This window comes from Pinus tabuliformis, chromosome Q (assembly GCF_031772625.1).
Source record: "Pinus tabuliformis cultivar Carrire ecotype Pingquan chromosome Q, CPIR1, whole genome shotgun sequence".
Lineage (NCBI taxonomy): Eukaryota > Viridiplantae > Streptophyta > Pinopsida > Pinales > Pinaceae > Pinus > Pinus tabuliformis.
Window position 1 is genome coordinate 693,104,831 of NC_142296.1, and position 27,372 is coordinate 693,132,202.

The 27,372-nt window shown below is 37.7% G+C and overlaps 1 protein-coding gene across 4 annotated transcripts; it reads left to right on the forward strand.

The window, feature by feature from the left end:
* On the forward strand, positions 1-27,108 carry LOC149221426 (uncharacterized). 4 transcript variants are annotated; one of them, XM_089385103.1, is made up of 6 exons: positions 1-135; positions 254-402; positions 643-802; positions 24,483-26,114; positions 26,414-26,600; positions 26,713-27,108. In XM_089385103.1, exons 4-6 carry the CDS (start codon positions 26,103-26,105, stop codon positions 27,063-27,065), a joined length of 552 nt encoding a protein of 183 aa, XP_089241229.1. In that variant the 5' UTR covers positions 1-135; positions 254-402; positions 643-802; positions 24,483-26,102; the 3' UTR covers positions 27,066-27,108. The 4 variants fall into 4 exon arrangements, with proteins under 4 accessions (XP_089241229.1, XP_089241228.1, XP_089241227.1 ...); XM_089385102.1 differs by lacking the exon at positions 24,483-26,114 and having other exon boundaries at positions 254-536; positions 643-1,217; XM_089385101.1 differs by lacking the exon at positions 24,483-26,114 and having other exon boundaries at positions 643-1,217.
* Positions 27,109-27,372: the final 264 nt, after the last annotated feature.

Here is a 27,372-nt window from a genome sequence, read left to right on the forward strand (position 1 = left end):
TGATTTGGTGGAAGGGAGCTTAATATTTCAAAATCCTTTTTATTTCCGTGGACGCATTTGGTGGGAATTTAAGAGTTTTGTTGTTTTTCCTGGGAGAACGAGTAGCCATCAGAATTTGTCTTGCACTACCATTATGTAAATCTTATCATCCCAAAGCTTGGTTTAATGGCTTTCAGTAGGGTTACTATATGATTTATCTTTTATGCCTCTGCAAGTGTTGCTTCCATAGCTTTATGTGTTCTTGGCTCTACAGGATTTATTCTGGTTCAAGTCATTCAACCAACATCCAAGCCAGCAGCACGGAAGGCGAAGGGGGAGGCAGGGGAGGAGGGAGCAACGAAGAAAGCAGGAGCAAGGGAAGAGATTAGGGCATATGGGTCATGGAGTCTACCCCTGTTCCAGGTGATTCAATTCCATATCCAATTGATCAAGTAGAAGAATAAAAAACATAGGTAGCTTTTCATAAATGGGGGCAGGAGCCAGCTCGACCCAATTGCAATCTTACAGCAAATGCTCAGTTCCAGCTGTTGCAACCAGTTATAGCATCAACCTGACCAAATGGAATATGTTCTATCATCAACCTTGGATTTCTGAAATAACTTTGTAACCATTGGCATTTTTATTTTTATTTTGACTGAGCAGGGTTGTGAAGTGGAGCAGCATGGAAAACTCGAGGCGTTGAAGAGTGGAATGGATCCAGTTATGGCATGGAAATAACCTCATGTCACTCAATCTCTTCAGTCTCAAATATTGAATGTTGGAAGGGTGCAGGGAGATGTTGTAGGCGACAATGAGAACTCAAGTAAGCCATTTCCTTAGAATGCCAATGGAGCAGTGAGTCATCATTCGATGAGCCATAATTCAATGAACCATAATTCAATGAGCAGTCCTTCTAGTACCAACCCTACTTCTACTCCTCTTCCTGCCTTGTCCCCTTTTTCCTCATCACTTAGAAGGTTTTGAGGAAAGGATGCGTTGTTGTATGCCAATATAATGTGATTAACGAATAAGTTTGCAAATGCACTTTGTCTCTATGGAATTATTCTAGAAACAGAGCCTACCAATCTCGATGCAAATGTCTCCAAATGCAAGGTCTCTTTCTGAAGGAATTTGAATTCTTTGCTGAAGTTATTGTGCTTGATCCCCAGAATGCTTGTGCTCTCACGCACTGTGGATTTTTGTACAAGGATGAAGGGAACTTGTTAGATGAAACAGAGGTTTGTTTTTCAAATATGACATTGTTGGGAATATTTTTCTTTTTTGTTTTATCTTTTCTGTATTTTTTTTGTTTGCGTTACTTGTTTGTTCAAGCTTCTGCATAATAGTAGTTGTTTTATAATGGAGTGGGTTGAACAAGAGGTGTAACTGCCTAAACATTTTCGGGGTGAGGAGGGTCTATTTGATTGCCAAGGAAATTACCATCTTGTTAGGAGTGCCAATAATCATGACAGGTGAAGGAACGATAGTCAAGGATTGTATGTCCTTTCTAAACCCCTCAAACCTCATTTGTGTTTTCCACTAAGATTGTTAAGAGTGTCATAATGTCATCATGATGTGATGTGCTAGTAGCTTTTGTACACGGTGAGGGATTTAGTGGGCTACACTAGATGTTGCGGCCTTCAAGTGGATCCTCAGTGAAGTCGACCTTGTCCGCAAACTTTTTTGCATTTGGGGGGGGGGGGGTGTGGTGGGAAAAAATAGGGTTGCAATGGAGAGCGAGCATGGAGATGGTTAGGCCATAGGAACTAGGCCTATTGGCCTTGTAGGAATCTGATTCTACCACATTTCTTTGAGATCTTCTCGAACCCTAGCCATAGAGCTATCACTTTTCTCATTGTACATAAGTGTTAATGATTTCTTTCATCTTTTATAGCATATATATAAGAGAAATCAGAAATATGACGAGTATTGGGTAACTATCTACAGATATTGACCAAATCAAAGTAGAAATGGAATTATTGTTTATCTCATGCTCTTTGAGACTTCTCACTATCTCTGCTAAGTGGACATGTATTACATAATTGTTTCCATCTAAATGTTCTTCCACATCTGCACTATTGCTCTCTTACACATTGTAATCTCATGTGTTAAATGAGTCTGCATTTTTAGTTCACTTCTAACAGGCATTAGAGTGAGGACTTGGATTTTGTTTTGAAAACTCTATTATCCCTTAACTGGATACTCTACACCATCCTTAAGCTATTGGATTATGCCTTCTTCCCTCACAATACTTTGCTTCCTTCAGAGACTCTATCTCCTTCACTTATAGCTACTTCGAATTGAAGCTTTCTACACATTGCACTTCACCTTCTCAAGGTGTCTGGCTTTTGTTCAACTCATCATTCTACTTCAATTTTATTCTGACCACAGAGAAGAAAAGAATCCACTTTGCATAGGAGATTTTATTTTCATATTGTTTTGATTTTCTTCTGTTGTCTATTTTTTGGGGGGTTTTAGCACTTTCCTTTGATTAGAAAAACAATGGACTCCTGATCTATGCTTCACTTGGAGAAATATCTTCAAAGCTTGGTGATTCTTCTAGAAAATAACTCAAGGAGAGACATTAAGAAGATAATTGGACTACGACATGCATGACTTCCAACCCATCTAAGAGATTCCAAAAAAGGTCAGTAGTTAGACAAAGTAGTTTTGGTCAACAATTGAACAAGCATGAAGCATTGACATTCAATTGTGAAGACATTTTGATTCTAGAGCATGGCCCCAATTGAGTTTCTTTAATGCCCTCTTTCTAAAATTAAGATCATTCCTTCCATAGACATTGCAGTTATATATACTTAATGTTGGAATCATGATTTTTGTTACACCAAAACCCATTGGTGTTAGTAAATGGATGCATCGCCAAAGTCAATGGATCCGTGAGAGGCGGTTAAGCACATGTCCTAAAACACATGGAGAGAGCTAGTGTATCCAATGTCCAACAATCCCCCCCCCTAGCACGAGCCGGGTGTGATTTGAACTCGAGACCTTTGGCTTTGATTCCACTTGTTGGAATCAGGATTTCCTTTACACCAAAACCCGCAAGTGTTAGTAAACAGTTGCATCGCCAGAGTTAATGGATCCACGAGAGGCAGTTAAGCACATGTCACGAAACACATGGGGGACGCTGGTTTATCCAGCGTCCAATACCTAAGGTGGACCACAAACTGAACTAAACCTCCCAATCTTCGAGGCTCTAACGATGAGGAAGAAATAAGGCCTTCTTATCATTTTGGCTCAACCATGTTGAAGTCCCCGCAAATCAACTAGTTGGCCTCGAATAACTTTTAAATTATTCAATGGCAAAAAATTTCACATTCCAAAGCATCATTTGGAGCATAGATGTTGGCAACCCCTAACATATGTCTATCCAGTTGTAACATGTTAATTTTAGGATAACAATGGTATGTTCTATTCTTAGAGCAATTTTACTTCAATTTCTTTATTAGCCCAATATCATATCCAAATTAGCAATCACATCAACATGATAGTAAAATGTAGATAGAACATAAACAATAATAGTAGAAGACAAGCCAACACAAGAGGACACAAGATATGGCACCAGCCAGGGACAAACCCCAATATGGGGAAGCCCTTGATCAAATCTTCTTTTTGTCTTCAATAGTTCAAGAAAGAGAGATTGTACAATTTACAAATTCGGATAATTTATAATAGTAACAAAATAGCCCTAACCAGAAAAGTCAACGTTGATCAACATGGTAGACTTCTTCCTCAATTCAACTCGGTCAAACCTAGTAAACTTCGGCCTTCAACAAAAAGTCTAATCAGCCCAAAATAGTCCCAAAAATAACAGTCAAAACTTGGTCAACGTAGAAGTCAAACCCGCGGTCAATTCTCTGTAGTCAACGGTGGTCAAATAATAAGGAATGCCTCGATTTCTATGCCCAAAAATACGGCCTGCCCAAACAGAAATTGACCTTGCAAAAGCGTAGTCAAACAGGTCAACGCTGCTCAAAACCCTTCTTCAAATTCGGTCAATGTTGGGCAATGCCCAAAACAGAAAATGACTATCTTCTTCTTTGAACATGTGGAGAGGCTGCCCAAAAATCCGTACCCAATCATGTGAGGAGAGATAGATGTATGAAGTTTATTGATGTACAAATGAGTCAAAGGCATCTTCTATTTATATGCAAATGTTGAGGATGAATAGACGTGACTGTTGGCTTTTGAGCCTACATTAGTTTGTTGGCGACCTTGGCAATTTGTCCATAATCAAAATAAATTCATATCTTTATTTGTGCATGTTAGAATCAGATGATCTTTAGATCAATCTTACACCTCTTCGAGAGAGGAATCTAATAAAAATATTCGTTTTCATAAAATGGATGATCCATATGGAGTTTGGCCCTAGTTTCCAATTTTAACACTCCCTCTCAACTAGGGAGAACTCCACCTACTAATCCATCTGCCAATTTGTACCATCTCTGCCATCCATGCACTACTTTGCTCTGTTGAACTACGAAGAAGAAGAAGTCATCGAGAATGTATCATACCATTCTCTACTGACCCAAAGTCAGTCCTAATCAAAAGAGAGTGTCTCATACCACTCTCACTGACCTGAAGTCAGTTCTCATTGATCCTAGATCAGTATCAAACATCCTAGCATAGGGAGTATGGTAGTACACGATGCATCCATAGGTATTACTATGGTCCCTATCTCCATTTCCCTACTCATTGGCCAGATGAGAGGTACTTCCCATGAGTCCCAGACTACATGGGTAGGATGTCTTGGTAGGATAAGGGTGAACCACTCGTCTTGCTCACATGTTGCCAAGGGGTATCATAGGGGAATGATGAACCACTCACCCTGTACACAAGAAACAACTATGGGAAGGTTGAACCACTCACCCTATGGTTTCTCGCTGCTCCAAGAAGTACCCCAAGCCCCTCGGAGCTCTGAGAGCTCAATGTCCATCTCATACAGGACCCTCATAAGAGGGTCTCTCCACGACTCCAAGTCGTTCTCAGAAAGCCAAGAATTTGACCTTCCCCAGGGGCTTTGTCAAAATATCGGCGACCTGCTCATCAGTCTCAATGTGATGGAGCCTTATTACTCCTCATTGTACCATATCCCGGATAAAGTGGTACTTGATATCTATATGATTGGAGAGATCATGAAACATGGGATTCTCTAATAATCGGATCCCACTCTCATTGTCATAGAAGATCACGGTGGTATCCAACACATGTCCAAATAGCTCACTAAAGAGGTTCCTCAACTAGAAAGATTCACAGGAGGACATACTAGCAGCTATGTATTCGGCCTCGGTCGTGCTCAAGGCAACCGATTTCTGCTTCTTGCTCATCCAGGATGTTGAAGAAGAACCCAAAGAAAAACAACATCCATAAGTGCTCTTGTGATCCACCACACTGCCAGCCCAATCAACGTCAAAATAACCATGTAGTCTCACATTTCCGGGAGTGTATCTCAATCCATGAGTGATTGTGCCCCAAAGATATCTCAAAAGATTCCTGGTGGCAATCCAATGTATGTGATGAGGCTCAACCATGTATTGGCTCCATGTGTTAACTGCAAAACATATCTCTGGATGGGAGTTCACCAAGAACATTAGTGCTCCTATGAGTTGACGATACTCAGAATAATTTCCCAATTCAGGTCCAACAACACTACCACATAACTTCTTAAAGTTAAGTTCCATCGGACTAGTCACAGGCTTGCAGTCCACCATCCCAAATCTTTCCAATATCTTCACAACATATTTTCCTTGAGAGAGGAAAATTTCACCTGGATTTTTCCCGACCTCCAACCCTAGGAAATAGTGCATCGGTCCTAGGTCCTTCATCTCAAATTCAAAAGACAACTCCCTCTTACATTTGTGAATGAGAGGGTCTGCACCTGTCAAAAAGAGGTCACCCACGTAAAGTACCAGAATAGGAGGTTGATCATTTACAACCTTAAAGTAAAGGTTTGGATTGGCTACACTTCTAGTGAATCCCAACTTCATCAGATAGCTATTGATCCTCTCATACCAAGTCGGGGGTGCTTGCTTGAATCCATAGAGAGATTTCTTCAACCTGCATACATGAGATTCCCGATCATGAACTCCAAACCCCTTGGGTTGTTCCACATAGACTTCCTCTTTGATTGAACCATGCAAGAAGGCGGTCTTGACGTCCATCTGATGTAGGTTCTATCCTTGCGAGGCAACAAGGGCTATGATTGAGTGGATGGTGGTGTATCGAGAAACAGGTGCGAATATCTCATCGTAATCTACACCTTCCTTTTGAGAGAAGCCTCGAGCAACAAAGTGAGCCTTGAACTTTTTTGCACTTCCTTCAGCTCCATGCTTGATTTTGTAGAGCCACTTAGAAGTGACAACTGATTTGTCCTGGGGTCTAGGGACTACATCCCATACATCATTATTCATAATTGACTCGTATTCTTCATTTATAGTGTCCTTCCATACTTTTTGCTTCACGAATTCTTCGAATGATGAAGTATCATTTGAATGATAGTGCTCATGGCGGTCAAATCACCTTGGTACATGTTCAGCTTCTTGCTTTCACGTAAAGTCCCCCTTGGTGCAATGTGCCTCTCAGCATCCTCGAGAGTCTCCCTAAACCATGAGGGTCTCCTCTTGGAGGAGGAAGGTTCATGAGGGAGTGGATCAATAGGATCCATAAGTTCATCAACATCAAGCATTGTTTTGTCCTCTTTTTCACCCTGATTTCCTATGTCAGCTTCTTCGTCCTTCTTTAGGATAGGAATGTTGTTGATCTTCCTCAGGTCCATATCTTCATCGAAGGTGACATCATGACTTATCTCAACTTCCTTTTGACCAGCCACATAAATTCTATATCCCTTAGAATTTTCACTATAGCCCACAAAGATTCCTTTCTTCCTAGATGCATCCAATTTTCTTCCTTTCTCTTGTGGCACATGAAAATATACGGGGCTTCCAAAAATTCTAAAATGAGAGACATTGAGTTTCTTACCAATGAACATATCTTCAGGAGCCTTGGATTCCAATGCTTGATGAGGGCATCAGTTTTAAACATACACGACGTTATTTGCAGCTTCACCCCATAGAAATTTCAGAAGGCCTTGATCATGAAGCATGGCACGAACAACTTCTACAATAGAGCGATTCTTCCTTTTAGCCACACCATTTTGCTCGGGAGTGTATGGCGTTGTAGTCTCCCTTTTAATGCCAACTTCTTTGCAATAATCTTGGAATTCATTGGATTCACACTCAGTCCCATTATCAGTCCTCAATATCTTTATTTTCTTCCCCGATTGGTTTAAGATCGAGGCTTTGAAATGTCGGAACCAGGTGAACACTTCATCCTTCTTCTTCAAGAAGTAGATCCAGGTCTTGCGAGAATAATCATCCATAAAGGTGAGATAATATAAGTATCCTCCCAAGCATTTTATGGGCATCATTCCGCTGGAGTGGATCAATTGCAATATGCCTGTGGTCTTGCTATTACTTGAGGGGAATGGTCCCCTTGTAAGTTTTCCTTCGGCACATCCTGGACATACACCTTCATGCTCTACATTGAACTTGGGAATACTTGTAACCATCTGTCTTACATCGGGTTGGGCCTTATAATGAATATAGGCGAACCTCTGGTGCCATAGTTTAGATTGTAGAGATGTGCCGCAAGACATGACTCTCAATGGACTTCCTCCAACTTGATACAAACTGACAACCCTGAACCCAAGAGTAAGAGAATCCTTTAAATTTCTTTTCCAAACACATACCTTTCCATTGATAAAAGCCACCTTGAATCCTTTATCTTCCATTGCTGAAACGGACACTAGGTTCTTCTTGAGATCAAGTACATATAGTACTTCTTGCAAATGAATAGTGTTACCTTGATTCAATTGAAGGGTAACATTCCCTACTCCCTTCACGGGATAGGTGGCATCATCTCCAAGGCTGATCTCCAAGTTTGTCTCCTTTTCTATCAGATTAGAGAGGGCTTCCTTGTATCTAGTGAAGTGCCTTGAGGCACCACTATCAATCAGCCAATTTCCCTAAGTGTCCGGAGGAGAGGTAGTGGAGAGGGTTGATATAAGATGGTACTCTTTTTACTTATTGTTAACAACATTAGATATATCATACCTGGAGTTCCTTGATTTCTTGGAGGGTCGACCATTTCCTTGATGTCCCACATTCATTTTTCCTTTGTCATTGGACTTTCCATTCCTATTATCATTGTTGATGTTGTCGAAGTTGCCCCTGAAGTTGTTACGATAGTCATCATCTCGAGGTGTATCCTTTTTATTAGGACAATCCCTTGCATAGTGGCCAAACTTATTGCAAACAAAGCACCTGCCCTTCCTTCCTCCCTTAGATCCAGGCTTTCCATGGAAATGACCTTTAGACCCTGTATTATTCCTCCTTTTGGCATGAGCGGAGAATGTAGCAGGGTTGCTTCTATTAGAAGGCATTTCTTGCTCCACCATTCTTGTTTCTTCTTGAATGCATCTCGACATCAATTCTTCAAACCTTGGAATTTGATCATTGTTGAGTATAGTGGTTTTAAATACATACCACTTAGGTGGGAGTCCTCCAAGGGTGGTGAGAGTAAGTTCCCTGTCAGGAATGACTTCTCCAATCAAGAGTAGATCATTCTTGATCTCAGTAATCCTCAAGAAATAGGATTGAATGTCCTCTTCCTTGCCCTTCTTAATATCCTTCAACTTATTCTTGAGAAAGAGAATTTGATTAACATTACTAACATTGAACATGCCGACCAACCTGTCATATATCTCCTTGGAGGTCTTCAATTTAGAGATATAGGCCACCAAATGCTTGTCAATGGAATCACTGATAATATTCTTTGCTTTGACTTCAACCTTATTGTACTTGGTCTTCGCAGCAACCGGTGCATTTGAAGGAGGCTTGGGGATTTTACCTTGCACATAATCCATTACTTCCTTCTCTTCCAAGGTCAAATCAAGAGACATCTTCCATCCATGATAGTTAGATTTACCATGGTGCTTGTCTTCAGTCGGGAAGTAGGATGAGGAACCCATTGAGTCTTTTGTCCTTGTCCAACTGTCTTTGGTGATTTCTCTTTCACTCTTGCTTGGGCTTTGCCTTCACCTCAACTCTGATACCATGTTAATTTTAGGATAACAATGTTATGTTCTATGCTTAGAGCAATTTTACTTCAATCCCTTTATTAGACCAATATCATATCCAGTTTAGAAATCACATCAACATGATAGTAAAATGCAGCTAGAACATAAACAATAACAGTAGAAGACAAGACAACATAAGAGGACACAAGATATGGCACCAGCGAGGGACAAACCCAAATGTGGGGAAACCCTTAATCAAATCTCCTTTTAGTCTTCAATAGTTCAGCATAGAGAGATAATACAATTTGCAAATTTTGATAATTTACAACAGAAGCAAAAAAGCCCTAACCAGAAAAGTCAACGTTGGTCAATAGGGTAGATTTCTTCCTCAATTCATCTCGGTCAAACCCAGTCAACTTTGGCCTTCAACATAAAGTCTAATCAGCCCAAAACAATCCTGAAAATCACAGTCAAACTTGGTCAACGCAGAAGTCAAACTTACAGTCAATTCTTTGCAGTTAATGTTGATCAAACAGTACGGAATGCCTAAATTACTATGCCCAAAAATGCGGCATTCCCAAACAAAGATTTCCCTCACAAAAAAGCAGTCAAACAGGTCAACTCTGGTCAAAACGCTTCTTGAAATTCGGTCAACATTGGTCAACGCCCAAAACAGAAAATGACTATCTTCTTCTTCTTCACATGTGTGGAGACACTGCCCAGAAATCCGTACCCAATCATGTGAGGAGGGATAGATGTGTGAAGTTTATTGATTTCCAAATGAGGCAAACACATCTTCTATTTATATGTAAACATTGAGGATGAATAGACGTGACTGTTGGGCTTCTGCGCCTACATTAGTTTGCTGGTCGACCTTGACAATTTGTCCATAATCAAAATAAATTCATATCTTCATTTGTACATGTCAGAATTGGATGATATTTAGATCAATCCTACACCTCTCTGAGAGAGGAATCTAATAACAATATCAGATGTCATAAATAAGATGACCCATGTGGAGTTTGGCCCTAGTTGCCAATTTTAACATAACAAAACCTTGCCCAATATTTAGATAGGATATGTGCTCCAATATGTAACATAGGTAGCAAGTGTGGTTGAAAACAACATTACTAAAGAAATTTTCCCTTCTTGGGATCAGATATATATTCCTTGGCATTGGATCAAATGAAATTAATTAAGCAATTACCATTTAAGTTCAACATATATAACAGATACGAAAATTTTGCAAAAGATTGTGAAAAGAACCTATGGGAAACTCAACAAGAGTAGGACAATATTGAACAATGGTAAGCGACAAGGAGGAAAAAATGATTATACAAAACCTAAATTGGGGGGCAAAAAACCAATATCAAATATTCTTGGATCATCAAACACACCAAAACAAGGGTTTAAACAAAAACAACATGGTGAACTAGCTAATCAAATAGTTTCAAATTGGCCAAGAGGGGCAAAAAGTAGGAAATAATATCCTTAGCATAACCAAGGAGGTAACTCAAGTAACATGTCTAATAGGTATGAGGTATTATCACAATTTGAACCAATGTTTTATGCAAAAGTAGTTGTGAGTTCTATTATCACTCTAGTTCAACCAACTATTCAAATCTCAATTTTTGAAGAACTAGGATTGGTTCTCAATGAGGAAAGAAGTAACCTGCTATATCTAGGAAAAGGAGATAGATTGAAACCCTAATCTAGCACATTCCACTCTAAGAATGGTAACAAGTGAAAAATCACAATAAAAAGTAGGGGAGGAAGAAGGGGAGAAAAAATAAAGGAGGATAAACAAGTCAAAAATATTGGGAAAAACATACTAAGAAAAAACACAAAGAAATAAAGGATAAAGAGGAAATATTGGGTACATAGAAAACTATTGAAAATTCCATGGTAGCAAGTGCAAAGCTTGTCAACAAACCATAGACCAATAGTCCCTCCATAGGTTGAGGGATCCAAACCCTCAAGTGAATAATGATTGTTGTCTCTTGGAATTGCAGGAGTATGGGTCACAAATCGAAGATGGAACTAATAAGAAGCTTAACCATTCAAGAAAAACCAATTATACTCTTGATCTAGGAGATAAATATTGAAAAGAAGGAAGTTCTAGAAGAATGTACAACTCACTGGAAAACCTACGGGGTGGCAATAATAGGCTCCAAAGGTTCTTATGGGGGAGGAGGAAAATTTTTAAATAACAACATTCTAAGACTAGGCTTTTGTTCAAAATCACAACATTGGCTCTTGATAGGGTTTGAAATTTGGGCTAGAAATTGGATATTGTCACTATATATGCCAAATTTCTATGGGGAAAAGATTGAGAAAGAAAACATTTTAGCTAGAGCCCTTGATGCCACCCTTAGACACAAAGAAAATCATTGGGGAAATGTTGTTTGAGACCATTTTTGAGACCAGCTAGAATATCTAATACAGAGTTGCGGGGGAGCGCTCCCCCCCCCTCGCTCCCGCTCCCAATCCGCGCTTCGGGCATAAAACAATTTCCGCTCCCTGCCAATTTCGGGAGCGACATCGGGAGCGTCGCTCCCGGAGCGAAAATTACAGCTCGGGAGCGATCGCTCCCGATCGCTCTCGAGCGTTAAATTTTCGCTCCGAGAGCGATTCGACCGACGTCGGGAGCGATCCGGGTGGAAAAAAAGCCGCGGACGCGAAAAAAAATCCAATTAAAAAAAATTATGTTTTAAAAACTCAATGGGGCAAACAAAAATTTCATTATCACTTGAATGAGAGCAAGAGCAAAGAAGCAAGGAGAAGCGAGGAGCAAGTGCTGAGGAGCAAGGAGAAGCGAGGAGCAAGTGCTGAGGAGCAAGGAGCAAGCCTGCAAAGAGGTAAATAACTTAGTAATTTAGTTAGTTTAATTTAGTTAGGTAGTAATTTAGTTAGTTTAATTTAGTTTATTAACTATATTTAGTAAAAAAATCATGAATCTAAATTAAATTAATAAATTAAATTAATTAATCTAAATAAATTAAATTAATAAATTAAATTAATTAATCTAAATAAATTAAATTAATAAATTAAATTAATTAATCTAAATAAATTAAATTAATTTGCAGATTCAAAAGCCTACAAATATCAAACATCATGGACCTGGCTATATTTCTTGGCATTTTCCTCTTCTTGGTCCCTTTTATGGTTATTATGGTGCTGGACAGTAGGAAACGGAGGGGTCAAAATGAAGAGGGGGATGAAGAAGCTGGATAAAGTGGATTTGATGAAAACCCCGGTGAGGAGGAGATGGAGGAGGGTGAACATGACTCTTAAAAAACTAAACAAGACCAAACCCCATTGTGGAAATATGTTAACAGGCCTGAAGCAGGGAGGGGGGTGGAACCACTAAATTTCATTGCCCCCATTGCAACAATGATTACACAGGTTCATACACCCGTGCCAGAAAACACCTATGCGGGAAAAGGCCATGGGATGGAGACAAACAAATAGGAATCAAAACTTGTCCAGCGGTGTCAGCAGCGGATAGAGCCAAATACATAAGGGAAGAGGAGGAAGCCCAATACAAATCAAAAAAATCAAGGGGTTTCTTTGAACCAAGCTCACAATCACAAGCACAAAGAACTCCTTCAGCATCCTCCCAAGGCAGTGGATATGGAGGCACAGGGTCATTAGGTTTAAGGCGTAGAACCATATCAGATTTCCTTGATGAGGGGTGTAGGAATGATGTGGATTCAAAGGTTTACATGTTTCTCTATGCATGTGGGATACCATTCAATGTTCTTCGCTCACCTTATTGGCACGAAATGGTTTCTGCCATAAATGATGTCCCTAGAGGATACAAGAGCCATGGGTATGACAAGGCAAGAACCGTTGGACTTGATCATGAAAAAGCAAAAATATCACATTCTTTGAATAGAATGACAAGTTCTTGGACTGACCATGGGGTGTCCATTGTATCTAATGGATGGACAAATGTAAAAGGCAAGCCATTGATAAGTGTTCTTGTTGTGTCTGTTAGTGGTGCCATCTTTCTAATTGCACATGATTACTCAGACAAGTTCAGGACCGCCATCAACATTGCAGAAGCATTACTTGAAACAATTGACCGTATTGGGCCATACAATGTCATCCAAGTCATCATTGATAATGCTCCTAATTGTAAGGCAGCGGGAGCAATTATTGAGGATAAATACCCCAACATATTTTGGTTTGGATGTTTGGTTCACACATTGAACCTTCTGATGCATGATGTTGTCAAGAACAAAAATGCACAATACAAATGGATTGGTGATTTGTACAAGAAAGGCAAACAAATGATAAAATTTATTACAAATCATAGCAATACCCATGGCCTTTTCTGCAGCCACTCGAGATTGGAGTTGTTGAAGATTGCGAAGACCAGATTTGGTAGCTATTACCTCACCTTCAGGTGGCTTTTGAAGGTAAGAGAGTCATTGGCTAGCATGGTATCAAGTCCACATTGGCAGGTATTAAAGGAAAGGGCTACAAATGTAGCTGACAGGCAAGGTTTTGAACTGGTGGAGGAGGCCGCTCTTGATGGTCAGTTTTGGACAAGTGTGAGGCAAGTATTGGATTTCACCAAGCCCATTTATCACATGATTCGGTTTGCAGATACAGACAAACCGGTGATTGGCGAGGTGTATGAGCAGATGGATACCATGTTGGGGCAAATAAAAGATATTGTTCATAACAGAGATCCCGACTTGTACAAACTGATTCATGATTGTGTGTGTGAACGGTGGAATAGACTTAATCTTCCACTACATTTCTTGGCGTATATCCATACGCCAAAATACTACTCTACATCTTGGTTGGGCCAACCCGCACCAGGGGGTGGGATTAGGACCAAACCCCATTTAGATGCAGAGGTAACTAGTGGATATTTGCAAGCATTAGAAAATTTGATACCTGACAGGGAGGAATGTGCAGCGGTGCGCCTTGAAATAGGCAAATACTTCAGTGGCACTGGTTTGTTTGGTACCTTCCATGCAATGGAAGACAGAGACAAATTTGATGCGCTCACATGGTGGGAAACATATGGCGGCCATGGACTTTTGCCAAAATTAGCAAAAAAAGTTCTATCATAGGTTGTGAATACTTCTTCTGCAGAGAGGTGTTGGAGCACCTATAGCTTCATACACAATGTGAAAAGAAACAGACTCAATGAAAACCGAGCAGAAAGCTTGGTTTATGTGCACTACAACTTGAGGTTGTTGAGTCATTACTGTGATCAGGCTTATGAGGATCCCACATATAAAATTTGGGACAATCACCCAGAGGATGACAATTTGGAGGATGGTATAGTGCATCTTGAAGAACTGGAAGAGGAACTTATAAGGGATGAAGATGAAGCAGCTGCAGCTGCAGCAGCCATGCCATCTCCACCTCCCCCATCTAGTAGTAGTGCTGGAGGTCCGAGTCTTGTTCCTTTGCTGTTGCCACCTCCATCTACACCCTCACGTGGAGGGCATGTGCCTTCTAGTTCTGGTCGTCGGTCTGTGTGGGAGACTCCTAGAAGACCACCACGACCTGCTTATACTCCTGGAGACTCTCGTGGCAAGGGCCACATGTAGATTTACAGTTTACTTGTCTTTTCTAGTTTCTATTAGTTTTCATAATTGTTGAGTCTTGAGTCCTTGACTCTTGACTCTTGACTCTTTCATATCATAATGATATTTTTTGTAAACAATATATGACTGTGACAATGAAAATTTGAAGTTTGAAGTTGGCAATTATAACTCATTGGTAATGATTGTGAATTATGAATATGATGCTTCGTGAAAGACTAAAGTTGTTTCATTTCATTTCATTATTCATGTTTCATTTTATAACATTTCATTTCATGTTAACAATTAGAAGTTAGGACTTAGAAATATCTAAGATATTACTTCTTGTAATGGTTAAACTTAGCTTACAAGTACAACTTTGGTGATCAATGTTGATAAATGTTATATATTGAATTTTCAATTTTGAAAGCTTGAAGTTGAAACTTTAAGATTGAATTTGATGAATCATGATTCACGAGACTCAATATGTTGCAGTTGTAATATGTATTTTACTAACTTGTGGACATGGTTGATGAAGATTATAATTTCTAGATGATTGATGTGATATGGTTCAATGATCAATCTATGTTTTTTTATGTTTTTTATATCTAATTCATCATTCTACATGTTTTGTTGACATATATGTATCAAAAATTAAAAAATATAAAATATATATATTTTTTAAAAATCGCTCCCGGATTCGCTCCCAAACTGGGAGCTTCTGAAAATGGTCGCTCCCGCTCCCGTTTTCGCTCCCGCTCCCAAGTAACATTGATCTAATATTTGAATGGGATTTAGTAGATGTTAAACCTGGGAAAGGAAAATACACCTGGACAAATAGGAGAGCTAGCCTTAGATTTAAAACCACATGGCTAGACCAGTTTCTTATCAGAAGTGACTTTCCTCCAAATAATTTCATAATCTCCTCAAAATGTTTGCCATGGGTGGGCTTAGACTACAAACCATATGGGCTTAATCCTGCTAGAATCTTTAAACTATGGGCCCCAAGCCCATTTGGTTGTGGAACGAATAAGCAATGAAGATTATTTTAGAGACTTGGTGCACATGTATCAAAGGATATCTCATGTATGCATGGGAGAAAAAGTTGAGGGCTATCAAACTAGTGCTCAAAAAATGGGCCATGAATAATTATCCACTGTTGGAGTAGGATAAAGTGGAATTCAAAAGTAGATGGGAAAAAAAACAAGGAAATGGAAAATGAATATATGCCAACAATCTAATTAGTGCGGAAAGTCATGTGTATTATTCTATTAAATATACCATCAAGTTCTCAAGAAAGAGGAGACATGGAGACTAATATTTAGAATCTTGTGGCATAAAGTAAAAGACTATAATACAACATTCCTTCATAATTAACCCAAAGAAAGGTTCTTCAGAATAATGTCAAGGAATTTACCACAATAATCCAGTTGAGGAATCGAAATGTCAACCATTCTTTAAGAAGAATACCATGGTAAATTATTTGACATTGTCTTGATAGAAACCTGCTTTGGGTTGATTATAAAAGAATGTTGTATTATAGTTCCTACTTTATGCCACAAGCTTCTAAATATTAGTTTCCATGTCTCCTCTTTCTTGAGAACTTGATGGTATTTCTAATACATAAATCTTTCCTCACTAATTACATAGTTTGCATATATTCATTTTCCATTTGCCATTTTTTATTTTCAATTTCACCTTCTACTCCAAAAATGGCTAATTCTTCATGGCCCATTTTTTGAGCACTTGTTTGATAGCCCTGCAATCAAATAATCCATCTTACAAAATCTCAAATATGTCATTAATATCAAAGAAATTATGCTACAGAATGGTATTACTCTTTGAAAAATTCCAGTGATCAAGGACGTAGAAAATTCCCATTATGAAGAGCAATACACAAAAATAGAGGGGGCTGAACTAAGTATAATGACAGAGATACTTGAAAATATCCCAATCTTGATCTCTCAAGAGAAAAAGAAAAGAAATAATGTAATAAAGTAAATTAGAAATGAGAAAATCCATTTAGCACTTGAGAGTTTAGAGCCAAACTTGGATGGATTTTCAATCCATTTCTTTAGAGCTTGTTGCAACACAACCAAAACTAACCTCAAGAGAATGCTTCAATGCATCCAAAAAACTTGCAGAGTTGGTTGCAACATGAACTTAACTTTTCTCACCTATGTTGCAAAGGAAATTATTCCCTATTTACTTATGTAATGGCTCAAAAAATCTTTGAAGCAAGTTAATTGAAAATAGATTGAAAAGTACCCTCTGCAAGGTAATTTTGGAAAATCAAAGTGGTGTTATGTAGAAAAGGAATATTGTGGACTAATTCTTTTAGTTGAAAAGGCCATCCACTTTAGTTAGGAAAACAAAGAACAAGGTATGATTGTAAAGTTAGATATGTTAGATATAGTTGATGCTTTTAACAGAGTGAAACATTATTTTCTCTTTAATGTCATGCATAGGTTTGGGTTCTATTCCTCTTTTATTCATGGATCTCCATATGCATATGGAATCCCTATATTACCCTTCATGTCAATGGAAACCCATCAAATTTCTTCAAAGGAAGTAGAGGGTTGCAATAATGCTACCCCCTCGCAGATTTTATACAACATGTCTAAATGATCTCTCAGACATTGGGTGGGTTGCGATCATAGGGTCCCTCTAATTCATCTACAAATGTTGTTAATATACCTCTCATAATGTCTTCAAGACCACACCCTTGAGGAATCCTCCTTCTACAATACTAATGATCTAATGAATACAGTGCCAAACATGGATATCATCACCATCTAGATTATTCCTTTCAATTATAGAAGTCTACCATATGAAGTTCAATATGGAACCCTAAGTGTCTTCCCAAAGTTAACTTCTTTTGTTGATTGTTGGTGCAAGTGAAGGTTTTAATTGCTGAAAAATTAGCTAAATGTGGAATCCATTGACCCTCCCAATGTGCATAGTGTTTATAAGATGTTGAAATGATTTAACACTTTTTTTTTGAATGCATTTTCACCTGAAAAGTGTGGAAAACAACATTCCAAGATATCCAACACCTAATGAGAATGCTTTCATCATGGAATGAGACATTCACTCATTGGATTCCTAACTATAAGGGAAACATGGAAAAAAGGAGTATATTTAAATGTTATGGGTTAAACTACCCAAATATATGAGTTGGATGATCTGGCTTGTGCATAACAAAGTGATCTTCAAGCAAGAGCAAGTTAATCCAAGTTGAACAACAATCAAGGCAAGATTCCTCCTATCTCATCACATGTTATCCAAGATCAGAGGCTCTTAAGAACTGTAGGTTTTAGATCAAGAAGAAAAGATTTGGTTTCGACAATTTCATATTCCTGCATCAACATTCCAAGCCTTAAAAGGCAGGAAAATTCCTATATCAAATTGGCAACTTTAACTACCAGAGCATGACTTTCAACTTTGGAAATCATCTCCATAGTTTTATTTCTTGTTCTTGGACTCTACCTCAAAAGGAAATCTGGGGATGGAAAGTGCAGGGGGAATCCTTCATGAAGGACAAAAGGAATTGCAATATGCTTTGAGTATTAGAGTTTGCATTAATAATCAAGCAAAGGCCTACAATTTTCTCCAAGGTTTGAAATTGGCTCTAGCTCATCAATTTTTTTTTTGTTATTATGGCTGAAGAGTCTTTATTTGTTATTAACGCTATTCACAAAACTACCAAGTCAAACAATTGTAAGTTTACCTTGATCCTTTTAAAAATAGAGTAAGAGGTGGCTTGATTTCACAAAATCAAATTCCTTCAAGTCCCAAGAGAACAAAATGTGGAATCCAACAAGTTGTCCAATGATTCCACAAGAGGAAAAATTGGGGTGTTAAGGATCAATTGTTCAAGCTATTATCAAGCTATACATTAAAAAACATTGAATCAATCATCCCCTTAGAAAATAAAATCATTCACCAGTTAATACTTCAAGTTGATGAGGCCACATGTCCAACATAATGTTGGCAGGGTTGTCATTTATGCCAAAGATTTGTATGGCAGAGAATATTAATGTCAAAAGTGGTTTCAAGATCTATTCATTTGATGAGAAAAGTGGTGTGAGTGTTGCTTTAAGAAAATTTCTCCCTAGCAATGAAATTTTTGTAGGATTTTCCCTCATTACCTCTTGATAAAATGGAACATGAACAAGATTTTCAAGCAGTTAGTAAATTGAAGTCTAGCTTGGAAAAAGATGTTAAAAATTCTTGGTTACAACAGTTCTAGGTATCTTAATGCCCTTTGAATTTGCAATCAGTCCCTTCAAAATGTAATATTGGCCTGGAAATTCATTGATGGCTTGAGTGGTTATAAAGGGCACAAAGCCCAATGGTTAATATCATATTTGACCGAATGAGCTAGATCAATTTTTAGCTGACCTTCCAATTATTGAACAAGCTATGAATTTTCAAAGTATTCATGATTGCAACCAATTGCAGAGGATTTTAAAGGAAGCTATGCAAAGTATTTGTTTTCAAGAGGGGGAATATGTTATGGCATTACAATAGAGGGATCGACCATTTCTAGGTTCAAACTTCTCAAGAGCGTAAGTCTATAGGTGTTGAAGTGAATTAGGGTGTATGGTAAAATAATAATTGCAGAAGTTTAACACTTTATTATGGATCTGAGTAGGGAGGCTTCATTGAATTTGCAATATGTTTCTATGCAAGGTCATATATTCATGCTTAAGGTGAAGAAAATAAAGAAAGGTGCAGGTGACCTTGCCAAATTTATGGAAGTTGTGACAATCTCAGCCATTCTGCTACGATGCCTTCTACTAAAGATAATATGGATATATTTTTGAGGATTAGTCAACAATTTTTTGCATCATTGAACTTGAATGTCAGAGAGGTAAGGGGTATTGGCCTATGGGTGTAATGACCAAAAGCTGCAGAATCATATAATCAGGGTGTTGGGAAGAATTACCTGAAGCTATGGCATGCTTTGACATCAAAGATGACATCACAGCAATCAGTATTGATGTCAAATGAAGTAGAACACAGATATCCCATGACTAAACAATCACCTAATGGATAAGACAATGTTGAAGAGAGCCATGTTTTAAGGAAGGAATTTAGAAGTTCTGAGAGTGAAGTTGAGAGTGTCTTTATGTATGATTCTTGAAGCCACTCAGGGAGAAATCTGTCAACACTTGCTAGATCAATGTATATAGAAGACCCATGTCGAGGATATTTCCAACTTTGTGCTTTGTAGAAGAAGCATAATGTGTTTTACCTTCCATCCTTTGTTAAGGTTGGAATTTATTCTAGATAAGAGTATGAGCACAGGGAAGAGCAACAGTGGATTACACATAAATTAAGCAAGTATAGTTGAGATAAAAATAAATCTGGTCTGGAAAATGTAGCGGCTGGTTGGGCAGAGCAACAATGGATCATGGATACTTCGTGGACTGTCAAAGAAAATGACGATGAAGGTGAAGAAAATAAAGAAAGGTGCAGGTGACCTTGCCAAATTTATGGAAGTTGTGACAATTTCATCCTTTCTGCTACGATGCCTTCTACTAAAGATAATATGGATATCTTTTTGAGGATTAGTCAACAATTTTTTGCATCATTGAAATTGAATGTCAGAGAGGTAAGGGGTATTGACCTATGGGTGTAATGACCAAAAGCTACAGAATCATATAATCAGGGTGTTAGGAAGAATTACCTGAAGCTATGGCTTGCTTTGACATCAAAGATGACATCACAACAATCAGTCTTGATGTCAAATGAAGTAGAACCCAAAAATCCCATGACTAAACAATCACCTAATGGATAAGACAATGTTGAAGAGAGTCATGTTTTAAGGAAGGAATTTAGAAGTTCTGAGAGTGAAGTTGAGAGTGTCTTTATGTATGATTCTTGAAGCCACTGAGGGAGAAAGTTGTCAACACTTGCTAGATCAATGTATATAGAAGACCCATGTTGAGTATATTTCCAACTTTGTGCTTTGTAGAAGAAGCATAAGATGTTTTACCTTCCATCCTTTGTTAAGGTTGGAATTTATTCTAGAGAAGAGTATGAGCAGAGGGAAGAGCAACAATGGATTACACATAAATTAAGCAAGTATAGTCAACATAAAAATAAATCTGGTCTGGAAAATGTAGTGGCTGGTTGGGCAGAGCAACAATGGATCATGGATACTTCATGGAGTGTGAAAGCAAAGGATGATGAAGGATTTCCTTCATTTTCCCTTGTAAATAAAGCTATAGGCTAGGCATTGATGTATGGATGTGCAGAGATCACCTTAGGTCCTTACCAACCTGATGATTTGAATGAGGCTGTGCTTTTCACCCAAAGTGCTGATATGCGTAAAGGGTACCAGTGTATCTGATATGCTTCTTCTCCTTCATAGTATTTAGTATAAACCTCCTGCGAGGAACATGCCCAACCACCTTCATCTCCCAAGATAACATTGAATAGATTTCCTTTGTTTGTGGATGTGATCTGTCCACTACAAGGAAAACATGTATTTGTCTATTGGTCTCAATCCAACTCCACCCAAGAGTCCTTTTTATGCCTATATATTTCATCATTTGTCGTTACCCTTTCAATGTTAATCCACCTGCCAGCTGCAGTATAAATATTTGAGAGAAGCACATAAGGGGTTGGATTGCTAGGTTCCAGCTCAAAAAAGGAATTTCACCACACAATGTGCTAGCTTCATTTTATTATGTATTCTACATGCACCAAGAAAACAACTCCACACACTTGCATCAGGTTTTATTGCCCTTTTATCGATAAAGTATTGTGCTTCATACAACCACCCAGCTCAGCCAAGAAGTTCAACCGTACATATATAGTTCTCCATTGCAGGTGTGATCTAATAACTTTCTCTCACGCAGTTAAAATATTTATAGCCTTCATAAACTAGACCTACATGACTGCATGCAGATAAAATACCAAGGAATGTTTTCATTGAATACAACATGGATATAAATTTACATAAAGATTTTTTCTGCTTAAGCATTGGTGAGGTAATGTAGGATGCAAAATTTGTCATTCTGAAATGAACTACTTTTCTGTTTTAAATTTTTGACTCTGGTAGTTCACATGTACACACATATTCAGAGCAAGCCAGAATAGGCAGAAATTCTACTATTAAAGCATATTGTAATTTAATGGAATTCATTATATTTTTCTTCTGCATTTTTCATGAAGGATTAACACTATCGTCTTTGTGCGAGGGTTGGACTGTGGTTTATTATTTTTTCACTTGGAGATTTTTTTAAAGCACACTAAAACAAAAAAATTCCCTTTTAGATATTAACTCTCAAATCCTTATGTCTTCATCCTAGATGAATAATATTGGTGCCAATTACCATGAAAATGAACAAATAATCATTGATTTTGGCTTTCCAGGGATGAATTAGAGAGCAGATAGAAATTGTGATAATTAGACGCTGGAGGATTTTTCTATAGTACACTATGGTCTATTATTTTTTCTTCACAGTCATGTCAGGTTCCTAGAATGTGCATACACACAAAGTCATATTGTCATTCCTTGAGAATTTATCAAAGGCTCGATGTCCACAAGACAGTGAAGTACCCTCGCATTTTTCTACCTTTTTCAACCATTGCTCTAATGATATCTTTTTGATTGAGTGCATGTTTGTAAAACCTGCCACATAGCTCCTCTAATATGATTGTTTGTCAGTTTTCTATCTAGCATTGCTTGAAATTTTCTAGAATTTTATGGGTTTTTCTTGTTGTCATGTTTTATATAAGGGTGGATTAGACTTATATTTCTCATTCACTTCTAATGATGTAAAAACCTGGTTTTAAATGTTATGTTGGATACATATCTGATACTTTTAAGTGTTTAGGTGTAGATTTAGACACCTTTCAAGGGATTTTCATTATTTGCTTAAGGTGATTTTGTTTTGGTTGTACCAGGATGAAAAAAACAGCAAAGGGTTTTGTCTGAAATGATGGTTACCAATTTTATGAGTGATTGTTTTGGATGGTCATCTAGGTGTATTCAGAATGTTTTCAATATATCTGGCATTGTTTTTACTATTAATTCAAACACTTGGGAATATATTTATGCATGTATTGTTTGTATCAAACGCTTTTAATGGAGGAATAATCCCATGCCTGCTAAGATGTGTTGAGTGCTTGGAATTGGTGGACTAACCTATTTTTGGAAAAATGCATCAGATACCTTATGTTTCATATAAACCGATATTTTCACATTTAGGAGCCAGAGAGTAGTCACATAAGACCCCCTTTCACCATAAACAAGGATATCATGTTTGCTTTGGTTCCAACTTAAAGAGAACCTATATCATTTCTAAAGATGTCATTCCTAGCTGAAATCTGAATTATCGGATTTGATTGAAATGCTAAAACTTCTCCCAGATTGATATCAATATTGCTCTTACGAAAAGTTGCTTGACAATTTTATCTCGAGAAGACAGAGATGCCTGTCAAGGAAGAGATTCATGTCAATCTGATCACATCCCACATAGAACAACCTCTTGTTGGATCATCCATTTGATCCTTGAAAGAACATGTTTTCAGTAAAGGGGAGAAACAGATGAACATGAGCCCAAAATGTAAGGCCAAGTTTGAAATCTCATGTTACATGTGTAACCATTTTTTGTTGACAAGGCATGCAACATCAATCTATTAGTGTAGTAGGATGAAGTTGATCCTTTATTGTTGGGCTGTTAGGAACAGCGAACCACCTAAGTACTCTTTCCAAAGAGGAGGACTTCCAGATACCTTGACACTTCCTTATATGTAGGATTTTTCAAAGCGTATGATCCCTTTCTCATTTCTTAAATGTCAGCATGGAGAATTCTAGTTCAGCAACATTTTTTTAGTTGCAAAATGTGCATTTGCAGTTCATGCAATCCTGTTACTAGTTTGTGTTCAAGAAGACATGGGATGTTTTTTTCTTGAAATTTTGATGTGGGTTGAAGTCTCTGAACTATATGCATTGGCATCTCTAATCATTGTAAAAATCAATACAGTTGTGTTGTTAATCCTCATCTCTGTACAATCATGTGACCTCAATAAAATTTAAAACTTGTATTAGAATTTTTCTACATATGCACGTTTGATTTGTTAATTTCTTCAATGTTGTGCATTTCTCTTGTCATTTGTGTAGTTGATTTATAATAATGTCCCTTCTTTATATTCTTCTTGTTTATACAGTTTTTACTAGCACTTGATATGTTCAATACAAGTCCTTTGAATAGATTTACCTGTCTAGCAGACAGGTAAATGAACCTTGCTCATAGGTCCTGCTCTTAGAAATAATATTAGCCTGTCCTTTGGTAGCTTTCCAGTTCATATTTGTGTATGAATATTGAAACAACTCAGTGGCATTGATATAGTTGTAAAGATGTCCAAAAGTAGTGGGAAGTGATAATCAAAAACTGCATACTTGGTTTAGGCTTGAGGATCCAAGAACCACTAGTTTTACTATTAAATCTGCACAACACTAGCAATCCCATATTCTATCATGCAGTGTGTTTTGAGATTATAAAGATATTAGAAAATCCTGTCTTCTCTTTTTTGAGTTTGGAGTTTTTCTTTTGAACATATCTTGTAGTGCATATGTGAAGTTTAAGATTTTTTCATTTCAAAGAGAATTATGATAGTTTTAAATTTTAAAATTTAGAGATGGCATTGACTAATATTGACTCCATGAAATTATTTAGGCAGGTCTATTGAGATACTATTATTACAAACTCTGTGGAAGAAAGTTAATGTATTTTTATGATCCATCAATCCTGCACTGAAGAGTGATGTCTTTTTCAGATAATTGATGTGGTTGATACATTCTCAACTGTAATTTCTATCAAATCTGTGACTCATAGCAGCACATTTATGTTGCTTAAATTATAAGCTTGGGAGACTGATTGAAGCTATAATGCAAGCCCAAAGGAGCACCTTGCACCTTATATCAGAAATTTTTTATTTGGAAAATATGTCTGACCAACATAATGTGGATATTGAATCACATATTTATCCTGGTGAGCGACCGAATCTCATGGATGCTCCAAGTTTTCCTGATTATCAGGTTGTAGGGAGCATCCCAAGCTATAGTTTCATAAACATAGGAAGTCAATCTAGTGGCAGTAGTTCTTTTGTCAATGGTTGGGCCACTGGCAGTGTAACAAATTCTGATATATCAGTTGATTAGGGATGCACTTCTGAAGATAAAATGGTTATTGACTGGAACCCAGTTTCAAATGTGCAGTCAACTTCAAGGTTTGAAAGGAAAGTGGTGGACTCGCATGTCCTTCATTCTGAAAGTGTGTCTATGGATTCCCTCAACAACCAGGTCATGGATGATCGTCTACATCTCCGTTCAAGTTGTAACTATGGAACTACTTCTGATTGTAATAATTATAACTTCAGCACCAATCAGATAGCAGTTGCAAATGAAGGGAAACCATTCATGGATTTAAGTTTCTTTCCTCACCCAACTCAATTGGTTCGATCAGAATCTGAACAACTGGCCTTTGCTTGTAGCAGTGTGACTGGATGTATGCTAGACTCTAGAGAACAACAATGGACGTGCCAATCATCCTATGGATGGAAGACGATGATCCTGTAAAAGAAAGACAGTGGAAAGCATTTCAGGTCCATCATATTTAGATGTCCTCCCATGTTCTTCACACTGGGATGATGGCCACCTCCGCCTTACAGCTCTTGGATGGCACACCATCAGTAGCAACCTAAATATTCCTACTACCGCTGCAACAATTCCTGCTGTTAGGCCTGTAGAAGAACCAGTCATACCCAGGGCTAGTGTAGGTGATGTGGGTCCAGATTTTAGAGGTTTATCTATGGCTGGGTAATTAGAATCTCCCCATAGAGTTGTTCGAGTAAGACACAACCCTCCACATTAATAGGAAAAAAGTGTACCTCAAATATGGCCATCTGGAAATGTTGGAAGGTATATACCTGACTTGCAACCAAATCCTTCACATTCCAGGAGACTGTTTTCAGGTGACCACTTTGCAGATACAAGTCAGATGGAGATGGCGACCTCCCCGCTTTGATTTCATTGAAGAAATCCATGGAAGTTTTTCAAAACTTGGGTGTTTACCCTCATATTGAGAAATGGAGCAATCAGATAAGGTAGTGGTTCTTTGAAGTTTTTCTTAATCCTCTTGTTCAAAAAATTGAAACCAGTCATATCCAGGTAATAGATTGCTCAAAATATACTTACTCCCAAATGTGTGATTTTATTTTTTTACATATCAAATTTGATTTTGAATATTGATTTGTGTTCTTTCCAAGATTGGTCATGCAAGCAGCAGCAAATCTTGGGATTTCTATCACCTTAACATAATTAGGTAGTAATGTACCAAATTCTGGAGTCCCTTTTGCTGCTTCATCTGATAATGTTGCTAATGAGTTGTAGACAACATTTACCCTTGATGAGGGTGGAGTTCTTCATCAGTTGCATGCTACTCTCATAAAAGCACGAGATGCTCCTCCTAGTAAGTTACATTACTTAAAAGTGTTGGGTGCATATTTTATGTTGTTAAAATGTTAAGCATGGCGTTATAAGTCACTATAAAACCTCAATGTTTCTATATCTGATGAGTTCTTTGCAAGATCAATGTTTAATTCCTTGATGTTGGGTCACCTTTAGGTTTGAAACGTTGAGGTTTCAAAGAGATAATGCAGTGACCCACCTTTTAACATGTTTTTTGTTTAACATATTTGAATACTTTCTATTCAAATCGTATTCTTTGTATCTATAATTATTGTGCGTTGAATTCTATCTTGAATGTAGCTCCACATCCCCATCTTTACTGGGCCTTTAACCTTTGAAGAGAAACCTTTCAATCATCTTATTCAAGAATGTTTGGATGTCGTCACTGAGCATCAAAGGTTGCATGCATTGATGAAAAGAGAGTGGGTTAAGGGGTTGTTACCACAAAGCAGTGTTCATGCAGATTACACAGTACAATGGATTAAAGGTAAAAACATATTTAGGTGTGATTTTGAGTAATACCAGTCTGGGTTGCTGACTTTCTCAATCAAGTGGTAACTTCCTAAGTACAGTTCTAATTTGTATGGGGAAATGTGCAGAACTTGCAAAAGGAACATGTGTGAAGAAATATGAGTTTGAAGGAAGATGGGAATTTAATGATAAAGTAAACAAAAGATGGACTCTGGATCTCTTCTCATCGATTCACATCGTCTTCTGTATCTTTTTTTTTCCACTTTTGGAGCATCTACAGTGGATGCTACAATTGGAACCTACTTTGTATCTAAGTACACAGTTAAGCAATAATCCTTTATTTGTCGGTATCCTGCTTCCCAAAGAAATATTTACGGAGAAGTATGTTGCAGATTTGTTCTTTGTTCCTATTATTTTTCACCCTAGAGCATGTGTACTAGTAGTGGGAAGGCAGAGTCCCCTTGTTTTTGTACTATACTAGAATAAAAAGCTGCAATTTTCTCTTCAAGTATGTTGGCCAAAACTGAACTATCTAGTTTGAATGAAATCAATTCGCTCACATATAATTGTAATAAATCCTTGTTGGATTATGTGTAAATTCTAATAGAAAATATGCTGAGAAAAGCTCCACAACATATAACAATTAGACTAAGGCTTGTACATATAGGGTGAAGGTAAAACAATTGGCAATGATGTTAAGATTCTTGTGTGAAACTACAACACAATGATTTTAATTGAGCATCAAATGATAAATGGGTGCCATTTTTCATTTTTTCTTTATTATTTGT